The following is a 13,772-nucleotide window of genomic DNA, read 5'->3' as shown; positions in this document are numbered from 1 at the left end:
AACCATGATCTATGAAAACCACTGTGCTGTAGTTTGGAGCTGAATATGACAGGATTCAATAAATGCCATTAAATTACCACAATCACATTCTGTACTAATGTGACGGGTGATTCTTTTGTGACAGACTGATTAGGAGCTCAAAAAGTGAACATCGTCTATATAACATCTTTTGACGTAATTGTGTTTTTCAGATGAAAAGTTCAGATTCCATTTTATTCAGAGATGAGATTCATCAGTCAGCGATATACATGAATATTTTCTGAAATCCAACACAGTTGTATAGCAGCAACAGCAGCAATTTCTCAAAACATGCGCTGTTAGAAAACTTTAATAGGTGACAGAAACACTATAATAGAAATGATATTAAAACTGCCTCATTGGTTCTGCTTGTTGACAGCAGCATAAAAAGACACCAAGCATCTCCTTCTGTCCTCTCTTAATTAATGATGCTTGATTTGGGAAAATTGGCAGCGTTTGGTCAAAGTTAAGTTAAAAAGCCTTAATTAACTACATTACATTACATTACATTTAGCTGACGCTTTTATCCAAAGCGACTTACAATAAGTGCATTCAACCATGAGGGTACAAACCCAGAACAACAAGAATCAAGAAAGTACAATTTCTTCAAGAAAGCCAAACTACAAAGTGCTATAAGTATGTGCCATTTAAGTGCTACTAAATTGTTAGTTTAAACTTTTATTCAAGGTATAGTCAGAAGAGGTGTGTATTTAATTTGCGACGGAAGATGTATAGACTTTCTGCTACATTCATATTTAATTTAGAAAATTTTAACAAAAACATATGTAATGTGAAAACATAATTAACTACAAATGGTAACAATGAGCATATGATTGAAAGAGGTTATATGGATATTTTTAGCTGATGCACAGTACAAAATAACCATACTTCTGCCAGGCTTTCTCTGAGTGTTTCTGTCGTACACGGACAATACAGCAGGAGATTGTGAGCATCTCACTCAGGTGTTTGCGTTCTCACTTGCAGCCCCTTCGGAGAATGCCAGGTGATTAGCTTCAGTTCAGTGCAGGTCTGAAAGCAGCTTTAAAGACACTCCCAGGAAAGACCACAATTCACTTTGATAAACTAGACTTTCTTTTGTTTATTCCAGTCCTAGGCCTCAGTGTTATTAAAGCAGTTCCGTGTTATTAGTCAGAGACTTGATTATGTGGAAGAAAAGGTTTTTTTGGGTAAGTTATCATTTCTGCAACTTGCCAGAGGAGATCAGGCAGAATTAGTTAAAGTCACATCCAAACACAGAAGGATACTTTAAACCTAAACTGAAAAGAATGGGAGAGCAGCCATTCAACGTCACACATAAACCACCAGTGACACATTTACATGATCCAAGAGTTTTGGGTGACAGTTTGGCAGAAATCTGCAGATCTCACAGGTTTTTGTTTTTTTTTTCATGCGTGCGAGTGTGTGTGTGTGTGTGTGTGTCTGTTTGTACCAGCAGTGGACAGCTGTTTTGTGTCAGCTGTGCTGTTTCCATCCACTGCAGCCAGAGCTCGTATCCTCACCCTGTCAAAATAAGCCTGGCAGTGCATCAAGATTTTGAAAAAAGCCTCTTTCCTCCTAAGTCGTCACCAGTCACAGTGTGGTGGTTTAGGGATCTGCAACATGAGTCAGTGTAGGATGATCCTGCACTTTAAAGTCTAATTACCTTTCAACAGTCCACAGGGAGAACGTGATTTGGTTGCCAGTTTACTGTGATTGGAAACAAATCTGATTTGTTTTGTTTGAACCTAAGGAATTAATAGTAATATGATTAGGGATTTGTTTTTTCCCTGTATCAATAAACTTTGAGATGTGGGTTTTACAATTGATCATCAACAATGACTGAAAATGAGAACATAGCGAGTGTAGATATTTTCTTTACCACCTTTAACATTGTGATTTAGTCATCCTTAGGTATTTTTGACAGCTTAAATGGCAGTTAAAAATAACCCTTCATGTGGAACAGCTGTCTCTTTACTATATCTCTGATTCATTGTTTTTGTGACAGAAATATATGACAAACTATCTGTGAGCAAACCCGTCTTACACTAATTTGAAAAGATAAAAATGTTTTGTGATAAATACAATGTGACCCAAATTACAAAACTTTAAAAAAAAAAGTATATACTGTTATGGAAGCTGGTGAAAGGAGAACTCACGCAGCAGCTGATGTCTTAGGCAGAAGATAAGACATCAGCTGCTGCCACAAAGTTTAATTTGTTTTCCTTTTCCTCGTTTTGCCTTCAGCGATGCAATATCTCTTATGATGACCAATTTTTAGGTTTTGTTTAGGTGGTTGGAGAACTCGGTCAAAGTTATGGCAACAACATGGTGTAGGTTAAATACTAAAAGAGCAATACGTGACTTAAAGCTTGAAACAGGGTGGGTTTACTTTATAAACATTACACCAGAGTCCCACTAACAGTCCACCGTTTATGTGGTTGAATGTTCTCCCTGTGCCCGCATGGGTTTTCTCCAGGTACGCCAATTTCCTCCCACAGTCAAAACCATAGACTGTATGTAAACGTCTTCTCACTATCCAGAAATGAAGCCAAAATATGCTGGATACAAATGCCGCCATCTTGCGCATTTGGAGCAGCAGCGATTTTGGTTGTGGCTGTGAGCTCCTGCCGATACACGCTCTCAATTATGACATTTCACCCCATTTTTCATAGCATCAAAGAGGTTAGTAAAACCAAACCTACCGGAAAAATTTGCACAAATAAACCTCAGTGGGATAAGAAGTAGCTAAAATGACAGAAACCAACTTTAAGAAAAAAGTCACCAGGGAACAATCAAGTCGCTTAGCCTTCACTTTCTTGGGAGCAGTCATGTTTAAATACAGTCTATGATCCCAACACATGCAGTTTAGGTTAATTGGTGACTCTAAATTGACTGTAGGTGTGAATAAGACTGTGAGTGGTTGTTTGTCTCTGTATGTAAGCTAAGCCAATGTCTGGTACACCAGCAGATGTCAGTCCCCTTGCAACCCTCAGAGGATAAGCGATATATAGAATCGAAAAAAGAACATTAGAAAAATTTTACCCAAGGCCAACGGAGACCTTACAGCTACAATTGGCTAACTTATTAGCAAAACACCTCCATATAGAGAGTAACATTAGCATTCATTTGAAGTTTCTGTTCACATGGGGAATGAAAGATCAGTATTCACTCTATTTAAAGCATTTTTTTAAGTCACTAACAAGCTGCAGTTTGGTGCTGAGCAATGAGCAGTGAGTTTTAGAATATACATGCTAAATATATTTTTTTAGTCCAAAGTAATCGTTTTGCGAAATGTGTTCATTTGCAACCTTTTCACCAGTGAAGGGGGTAGAGAACAATAAGTGGAGCCAAATTCAGACAAAATCTTGATGAGAAACATTCGAGCAAGCAGTAGTTTTACAGATAAGCTGGGACATGATTTCTCAGAGGGAAACATGACCTGAAAAAAAAAAACCTAAACTGACTCTGCAATAGCTTTAAAAATCCTCAGCGTGTCCTGCAAAAGTCCAAAGTTAATCCCTGTGAAAATTGGTAGGATGACGTGAGGAAAACACTTAACAGGCATTACCCAACCAAGTTAGCAATTTTTAGGAATACATATTCAGATGGAGCCTGAAGTATTTCTTACACACTACTACTTTGCCTCTGCAGCAATGTGGCAGCAACAAACAAAATCATCAACCTTCTCATTCCACAAATGTCTGTCTGTCTGTATGTGGAATGCAAATCTCGTGAACCGTCTGATCTTATCAACTTCACACTTGGCGTGTGTATTTTAAGGGTCAGGGGAAGGGCAGTGTCGCATTTTGGTGCGATTTGGACGTCCACAAATATTAATACAATTTGAAAAAAGAGGCAACAGTCAGTGGGGTTGGGTCAATGTGTCCTCTCATTCTAGATCCAACTACAGCAGTGGCCTGCAAGTGGGTCAAACCATGAGTCAAAGTCGTTGGCAGATCATTTCGATAATTTGATTATTTTTATTTCACTCTATCAGCCTGACACAGACATTCACAGGAGTGGCAGATGCATGGTGTTTATCATGGCAACAACATTTACTGAATCACTTTGTCAATTTGTTTGAAAAGTAAAACCATAACGTTTGTTTTGTTGCTGCAATGCTTTATGTCAAGCGTAATTACAGAGCTTTAATTTGAATGTCAGATCTTCAGAACTTGGGTCTGAAGATTGTGTCAATTGCTTAATAGACCTCTGAAATAAATGACATGCAGTGAATGAAATACAAAAAGCAGTTAAGTCAATCAGTCAAACTTACCACACACGTGAATAAAGCAAATTCAAATATTTGTTGCAGATAAACCAGGTGGGATGAACACAACTGTTGATAAAAAGCTCTGCAAACAACATCCAACAGGTGTAGCTCTGTGTGAGGAGGACTCACTAATGACAGGGAATAATGCTGAAGTAGCTCCAGATCATTAACAGGACAAGCAACAGGCACTGCATTAGTTATTTTAAATCAGTTGGCTCACTGGCCAACAACTAGGCTATGGCCTTAATTCACCATTTTATTGAATGTGTTTTCCATTCATCCATATCATATGTGTTCTGTAAGTCTGTCCTGCTTGATTGGGAAACATGATGCTTTTTTTTTTATTTAATAAAAAGTCTGTCACAATATCAGTTTCTTTTATTCTTTAATTTTGTCAATTTCAGGCTAAAGTATGATGGGTTATGATGGTCATGTTGAAGTAAAAGAAAATGTCAACATTAAAGTTGTAATGTTAAGAGAAAAAAGTCGGAACATTACAAGAATAAGTATAACTTAACAAAATGCTCCATATTTCTCATTTTAATGCAACCGACCGGCTGATCTTCTAATATTTCCCTTGTTAATTTACACGTAGCCAAAACTCCCAACTTGTTTTCATAAAATTATGATTTTATTCACATAAAATTATTAGTTTTTCTCACAAAATTAGAAATATATTATCGAAATATCCGAATTTCTTCTTTCAACATGGCCCTAATACTCTGTCGTACTAATTCATTATATTCCAAGTCTGTGTTGCAAGCAGAACAGCCGCCAAAGTAGAACGTATACAGTGTTTTCTGTGACTGCACCTGTCACCAAGACTGTGGTAATTTGATATTCCAGTACATTATTTACATAAAACTCAGATTTTGGCATTGACTTCTATAAGCAAGAAGCAAAGAATTGCTGAGGCAGCATTTGCAATATCTATGTGCTAAATAAGGTAAAAGTTGTGTATTGCATAGAGCTGATGGAAGAAGTGTGAGGTTGGTGATGTCAGAGAGGATGGTGGATTGAGGGGCTGTAGGGCGAAGCTAGAGCATAATGACGGCTAAAGAGCTTTTCTGTGGGGCATTAAGCAGAGAGAGCTTAGTTTGCTGTATAAGAGCAGGATCAGCACTCGCATACAGCAGAGAAGGTTTGTCTCTCCTCTGCTCATCTTGCACTCCTGCATATGAGTTGGTGTGTGTGTGTGTGTGTGTGTGTGTGTGTGTGTGTGTGTGTGTGTGTGTGTGTGTGTGTGTGTTTGTGTTTGTGTGGTTTGTGGCAAGTGCAGCTGGATGAATTCAGGGAGCTTTCTGTATATTATTCTCATCTAAATTTGAATGAACAACACACACCCCTTAAAGTGAGTTTTGTGCTACAAGGCAGTCATTGTGGTCACAAGTGAAACAATTATGGGATATGGTGAACATTACATGTACACGTAGTGTAACAGTACATAGGCATCTTCAAGTCAGTGGCCCTGTTCAGACCTGGTATTAACATCTGTCCTGAGAGCTCTGATCACAAGTGGTCAGCGTTAAATAAGTGTATTTACACCTGACAGTGAAATGTGTCCTGAATATGTCTCCTGTGACCACTAATGATTGGATTGCACTTCCGCTACATGCAAAAAACCACATATGCCAGTTGTGTTCCAAAAGACCAAATCATGTTGTTTAATGTTGTTTGTAAGGGTAGAGAGACAGTGAGTGGAGTCAGGTGTATAAATGAATGCGCACAGCTTTGAAGAAAGATTTTACTAAGCGGGTCAGAGGAAGTCACCTGAGTAGGTGGTTCTTATGTCCCAATATACGTTTGCCTTCAGACAGCAAAATGAATGTCTTCACGTACATCCCAGACAACTTTCGAACATGGTAGCATGACAGAACTTAGCTCTGACCACTTGTGATTGGATCACTCAGGATCACACAGGGTCTAACAAAGCACAACACAAACCAGAAGTTTGCTGACATTATCTGCCCAATGCCAGAACAAGTAAGGCTGGAATAGTTTTCTCACTGGTGAGACAGTTGTATGCTTGCTGAGATCAAACCACCAATACTGATGCTGCTGCTTACGGTGCTTTTGTTGTAGGACTCTGACAGACGTCATACTCTCAATGTAGCCTCACAAAAAGAGATGAATACACATTTTGAGTCAATACAACTTTCAGGGACAATCAGGATTTGGGTTTCAGATGCAGACGTCACTCTACAATCGCCAGAGAATAGCAAAGCAACAGTCCAGATCTAATTTATTTCCAATGTTGTGACAAAATAGTAGCCCTTCAACTCAGTGAAAAGCAAGCAAAGAGAGGCCGATGGGAGATGTTTTCTGTGGGCCTAATTATTCATTGGTTGGGCTTTGGAGTGAATGAATGCATAAAGCTAGGAGTGGATGTATGACACTTGAAATACAAAGCCGGAAACCCTATGCATAGATCAGCAAACTCAATAAACTGCTCTCACATTTTCACAAGGATATATCTTAATATTGAATTGTGATTTTTAGTTTATGTTCTTAGTGTATGAAAGCAAACTGAAAGTGGAATCCAATACATGTTTTTCTCTTACATGTGCAAAGTGAAGTCATTCAGGTCATGTCAGTGAATTAAAGAATATGACTGTAATTATTGGCAGCATCAGCTAGAGAATGGGATAAACAGCAGCTGAAGAAAAAAAAAAAGGAGAGGATCTTTTGTCTATTATTTATCCCCTGACTATTAGTGCCTGTTGAGTAAAACTAAACCCACTGATGAAGGTTGCATGCAGTCAAAAGCTCGGAAGTGGTCCTTGATTCAAGATCACTTTGTCAAAAAAAGGTCACATAAGGATCATATTAACATGGGAAATGTGCCAGACAAAAAGACCAAAGAGGTGTCATACTTGTGTGTTTCAATCATTCAAAAAAGGGCTAGTGCCTTCATTAAAACTCCCTCACACCTTCACAACCTTGCCAGCATTCTTTCAACTAAAAATGTCCTTGAATCCTTGATGATATTTAACGGAAGTAGTTGCAATGGTTCATGCTCATTCAAAATGTGCCTGTCCGAATGTGGGACAGAAATTGCCGGATGGAAACAATGGGTTTTATGCTTACTCTCTGTTACCTCTAACCTGTGTTTACGAGAAGAGCAATTGAAACGCCATCTTGTGATATTCACAACCTCGGACCTGGTAATATTCTGAAAGCTCAGACTTCACAAGTTATCATGTTTTTCTGGTGTTTTCAGAAATGGCAGAGGCCATGGAAGCTCATCTTTTGTTGGATGGTGAGTTAACATTTTAATATTCCAAATGGCCTTATCTTTTCCCTCTGTCACCATGTCTTTGCATTTCCTGCACTATGTTCTTCATTTGTTAGCTTGCTAAACTGTTAGCCTCTGAGACCTCTCCACCATAAACTGTATAAAGATGGACGACATGACAGCTCTACAAAAGTAAAGCCAAAGTGCCTCGATCGCCACCTGGTGGCTGCCTGCAGTACAAATCATAAATCCTGCTTCCTCAATATTAGTGACTGATATATGGACCAAACTAAAAGATACAAAGAAAATACTAAAGATTGTTTGTTAATGTTTGGTTTAGTTATTTGATGTTATAAAAATGGGGTGAAATGGCATTATTGATAGCTGAGAATGACTCGTGATTGGTCAAGTGTGTGTGTCAACGGTGAATCTCTACCAACCCGAAATCATTACTCTGCAAACTCTGGTTCCAAATGTGCAAGATGGCTGCATTAATATCCATGATATTTTGGCTTCATTTCTGGATAGTGGAAGGAAGTGGAGTCGTGTTGTCCATCTTTATATACAGTCTACACTCTAGACACTGACAGTACTTGTAATATTAACGTCCAAGTCACTGTTGCCTAGCAGTGGTGTTTTTACAACTTAACATAACTTGATGTTTAACACAAACCAGTGTGTAGTCAGTCTCTCTTTTCAAACTTCTATTATTTGTTAATGGCTCAGACAAATTGAATATTGATTTCTCCCCTTATTCTTCTCAAAATAATATTAAATAATGTTCCAAAAACTAATGCTCAAATTTCTCACCATACAACAGAGATTAGAGAAAAACTCCAGAGAACTGAAAAGAGATTTCTTCATGAGAAATGTGTTTTTCCTGCTGCCCTGTTTTTCCTACATTCCCTGACAAATGTGCTCTTCCCTCTTGTGCGTTGTTTGTCCACTCTTTGTCTGTGTCTGTCACTAAGGACTGTTTCATCCCACAAGACTCCACCAGATTGTCAGACACCCTCAGCAGTTGTCATGCTACTGCAGCTCGTCTGTCCAGTACTTGTTTAGTGTGGTTACTCAGTTTTTTGCCCGACCTGCTCACATCCTCTGTGTGTGCCTGATCACGCTCTCGGTGCTGGCATTCAGCTACCTGCTCTCATTCTAAAATCTTGTTAGATAATAAACCATTCTTAAATCCTAACATTTTTCTCTCCCATGAATCATCTCTCCATCCCTCAGATTGATCTGCTGTCCCTGTATATGAATGTATACTGTATGTGATTGTAGTGGCTGTATCCACAGCCACACAATTAGGATAGATGGTCAAAACGACTCTGTCTCATCACACATTATATGGATTCACTTTAGGTTCATGCACTCGCACATCAGTATCACGTTTACTTTGCAGTCATAGTAGTTCACAAACACAAACAGTCGTTTTTTGGTTAAATTTTTGTTTATTGGTACATTTCTGACACAACATTGTATTCTGTATGAGGCACATACATTTAGTTTACACTGTTTTGTCCTTGGTAGTCGCCTTAATTCAGTTTTCTTTGTCTTTGAGTGACCGTGTCTCTTTCCTGGTTTGACCAAAATATGTGGGTGGAGCCTGGTTTAATACAGAGCAGAGGGCCCAGTAAAATGAACAAGACAAAGTGCTTCCTCAGCATGGGGGGGGATGGGGTTTCTTTGATTGAATTTTTATTTGTTGTCAATTTAGTTTTCCCCGTATCATTTCCAAATGGTCTAATCAGCCAGCTCATATGTCTCCCCTTTGACTCATTTGCAAGTCAGTTGTTAAAGTGAATGTACCGTTTTGTACATTGTTAGCAGTATTTTTGAGTAGAGTTCTGTTTGGTTGACCAATTTTAATTGGCACATTTATCTACTTAATTTGCTTATTTTACATTCCTTTGTCTGTGGATACTTTTGGGTGAAATAAAATGGAAAAGTAATTATCTGCTTGGTCCCCTGACAGCAGTTGAAACCACCCCCAGAAACTACAACAGTAATAAACAGTGATACTCACTTATTCAAGTCTGGTTTCTGTCCTGGGGCCCCTTCTGTTGATCATCTATTTACTTACTCTTCGCCATATCTTCCGTAAAAATTTAACATCAATTTCCATTGCTATGCGGATAATACCCAGCTCTACCTGATCACCAAACCTACCTCCATTATTCCGCCTACCTCCTTCTCTGATTGTCTTGCCACATCCAGGTTCTCCTGCACTTCCTTACAACTTAACATTGATAAAACTGAGTTTCTCCTTATTGGCACCAAATCCACCTCATCAAAATCTGATCACCGTGGATAATTCCTCAGGTTAAAGGTCCAGTGTGTAAGATTTAGGTGAAAGGGATCTATTTACAGAAATTTCATATAAAATAATCCTAGTGATGTTTTCACGAGTTTGTTTCATCTAAATTATACAAATTGTTGTTTTCTTTACCCTAGAATGGGCATTTTATATTGAAATACTTTATATTTACATCAGGGGGGTCCTCTCTATGGAGGCCGCCATGTTTGTTGTAGTAGCCCAGACTGGACAAACTAAACACCCTTTGAGTTTTTATGAAAACTGAAGGTTACCACAGGTTCTCTTTCATTTTTGGAAGGGGAGGGTGAGGTGAGAGGTATTCAGCTGCTACATGCAACTTCACCACTTTATGACACAGAATTCTACACACTGCAACTTTAAGAGTCTGGGGGTCATCCTTGACCGCACACTATCTTTCCAAGCTCAATAATGTTACTCGGTCTGCATACTTCCATCTACATAACATTAATCGCCTCTGCCCATCCCTCACACCCAGCAGCTCTGCCATACTTGTTTAAAATGACATACACATTCTGATTGTTTTCTATTTGGCCAACATACATGTTTTAGTCACTGTTCATTTAATTGATCTTTTTTGATACATTTTTTTTTTTGTCCTGTTTTTATATCTGTCTTGTAAGGTGACCTTGAGTGTTGTGAAAGCCGCCTATCAATAAAATGTGTTATTATTATTATTATTATTATGAATCATACTGATGATTCATTATTAATTATCTAATGACGTCTTATACAATTACTTATACAACACTTTTGCTGTGGTTAAGGATGTGAAAAACTTCTCCCACCATTGACTTTGGGATCGACAAGTTCAGTGTTTTTCCAACTTCAAAACTCAATATAAACAGGATCCAAAATATATTATATTATATGATATTATATAACCAATTATAGCGTTAGGAGAATGTCATCCCAAATGATCTTCAACACCATTTGTGCTTTGAGAGCCAGCCCATGTTCAAATGACTGGTGGATGTGGTACTGCGTCAAAACAGCGCACACTCAGGATAAATATCAATACATGGCTTTTTTTTTACATGCAGACAACATGTATGTATGTGGACAACATGACATTTGTGTATTCAATCATACTTCAATCATCAGTTGTAAAATGTTTATTGTGCTTAGATTTTCTTGTTTTTTTACAATCTTCGCCCCTCTAACTGGGAAATCTGCAGCTGATGGTGTGACTCCGCAGAGCCTTCAAATACGATAATCCAGACTTATGTCATAGATTCAGCCATACGTCTCCACTCACTGTGCACCTGTGTGGAAACTGTGTATGCAGTGTTTATGTAAGTCCGTTTTTGAATTGATGTTAACTTTACATTTAGGATAATATTTTTGCGATTTCTAACTGCAGCGTCTCATTTCTCCCAGAAATAAGTTAAGTTTGATTATGCCACCTCTGTAATACCAGGAATGCACCTGTACTCACACACACACACACACACACACACACACACACACACACACACACACACACACACACACACACACACACACACACACACACACTCAAATAGATTGAATGTACCTCCCCTCAATCCCATGGGGATGTGGGTGACTAGAAATTGAAAGTAAAGGTCCATGGTCTCTGTGTACCTTGACAATGCGCCACAATGACAGACACACATATTTGATGTACAATTGGAGAAAGCTTTTGGTTGATTGGATTGTAATCCCCTATTGTGAAAGTAAAGGAATCACAGGCTATTTTTAGGCCTATTTGAGAATAAGGCAGAGCTTTAGTCAGAGGGGTGATGGGAAAGAAAAGGTTGCATTTGGTTTACGGGGCCCCTGCACAAAGCTGCGTGGTGGCTGTATTCAGAGCAATGTGCTGCAGCTGCCACATGTATTATTTTTCCCCTGTGTATTTAACGTAAGCTTGTGGGTTTGCTCTTAGCCTGGATTTGTGCATTGATGTTTTCTATGCCACTGCCAATAATTAAAAAGCATCACCAGCAATTACACACAATCCCCCCCAATGAAAGACCAATCCAAGCAAAGTTGGGTGTTGTGCATTTCTTTTTTGTTGGTCAGAGGGTGTGTAAGAACAGACACTGCTCACTAACTGCTACAAAGTGAAAAGGTTGTATTGTTGCAATTGTTGCAAAATTGAAAATTGGTGATGTTGGTTATTTTGTTTAATTTAAAGAAATTTGGATATTTATTAACTTGTTTGGTTTCTCAAAAACTTCTATTTGTTGTGTTTGGAAACTTTGGGGTCTCCATTAGAATCTTAACTACAATTAGGATGGAGATAAGAGGTCTATAATAACATACTGTGCCGTCAGTGGGAGGAAACGGACTGACCTGCTCTGTGAGGCGCCGTGTCCGCAGGAAGAATCCCAAAAGACACCCGATGACCACAGCCAGCACCGACATGATGAGGAGCCCATTCTGCTTGCAGACATTCTTCACCCTCACCCACACTGCGTCCAAAGCCACGGCCATCGTGAGTCACCTATCCCGTATCCTCTCAGCAACCCATAAATGTGGCCAAGTCTTAAAATCCAGGTGTGAGAATGAAAAGAGACAAAAGAAGAGGAAAGAGAAGAAAAACTCCAGGGTGGGATGGGATGTTCTGTGAAATATCCGATCCAGTTTTATAGTACCTTCAGGCTCAGCATCCCTCTCGTCCCGTCGCTGCGGCAATCTGCACTAAGCTAGGAAGATCCTCTCACTTTCCCGACTTTCCCTCCCATCCTGCTCCACCCATCATCGTCCCTGCGAGCGCTGACCCACCACCAGGGGGGTGGAACAGCTGGCACCCATGTCCTCTGGGGGTTAACATCACCAATCCTGTTAGAGCGCTACTGTATTAAACAGGTCTGAAGCTGGATTATAGATCAGTGAACAATTTGACAAAAGGGTAGCAGAGAGAGCTACATCAACAGTAAAGAAAAGGACGCTTTAAAAAACAATCCAACACAGGACATAGAAGAATGTGATCATAGCAGCTACATAACAGAACCATCACAGAACATGTACATGTGCCAAGGTCGGATCAACAGTGAGATTGAACCTAAAGATTACACATAAAGTTACAGGTGTTGACATGGAGACAGACCCACTTCACATTTCTCCATGTGTGTTACTTTCGACAGCCCAGTACCCTCTGGTATTTCAGCCTTATTGGATTTTTACGATTTTACGAACAACTTCCAAAAGAGTTTCAAAAAGTCTGGTTTCTCTGTATCTTTGCGTACATGTAAAACAGAGCATTACAGCTTACTTTACACATACTCACTGTTGCTTTGTGTGTATCAGCACTTTGGGTTGTGTACCACAAAGGCCTTGGATAAAGTAAAGAAAAACAGGTCAAATAACTATAAGCCAAGATATAAGCAAATAAAAAAGGAAAAGAAGTTACTGTCGCTACAGGAGATTAAGCTCACTGAGCATGCTTCTTTTCTGGTATTTGACTGATCATGGATGTAGACTTTATCCCCACCTACTGGCCGAGCATGCTTGTTTGTCGCCATTTTTGTGTTCTCATCTGGACGAAGATATTTTGTGAAGCGAAGGTCATGTGGATATTTTTTAAATTGTAGAGGAAAATGTCAAGAAAGTATCAGACAAGGCAGTGTAGACAAGGTTTTATAGGTTACTACTAGATTTTGGTAGTAAAACAGGTCACTACTATGTTGTTTACACCTGCTGTCCACACTACTACAGAGTTTTCGAGCACCTAAAAACGAAGTTTGGAGATGCTGTGAAAACTCCTGTGCTGTGTCTGGACTATACTGTGAAGTGCTTTGAGTGGTCATCAAGACTAGAAAAATGCTATCTAAATACAGACCATTTACCATTTCAGCAACCTACTGCAGAGAAGAGACAGGCAGCTTCCTGGATACACTGGCACACACATGCCCAGTGCACTTGAATGGTCATGGGTTTTCAGGTTT

General features: G+C 39.1%; 1 protein-coding gene across 1 annotated transcript in view; it reads right to left on the bottom strand.

The window, feature by feature from the left end:
- slc1a7b (solute carrier family 1 member 7b) overlaps nt 1–12,484 on the bottom strand; it is a 41,081-nt gene extending 28,597 nt beyond the window's left edge. The window contains exon 1 of the mRNA XM_034581949.1: nt 12,178–12,484. Within this exon, the coding sequence (XP_034437840.1) occupies nt 12,178–12,318 (141 nt within the window). The 5' untranslated portion in view covers nt 12,319–12,484. The remainder of the gene's footprint in view (nt 1–12,177) is intronic.
- Between the last annotated feature and the right edge of the window lie 1,288 nt (nt 12,485–13,772).

The sequence above is a fragment of the Hippoglossus hippoglossus genome, chromosome 4 (assembly GCF_009819705.1).
Source record: "Hippoglossus hippoglossus isolate fHipHip1 chromosome 4, fHipHip1.pri, whole genome shotgun sequence".
NCBI classification, from domain to species: Eukaryota; Metazoa; Chordata; class Actinopteri; order Pleuronectiformes; family Pleuronectidae; genus Hippoglossus; species Hippoglossus hippoglossus.
Note: the sequence above shows the minus strand (reverse complement) of the source record. Positions and strands in the feature narration are given on the sequence as shown.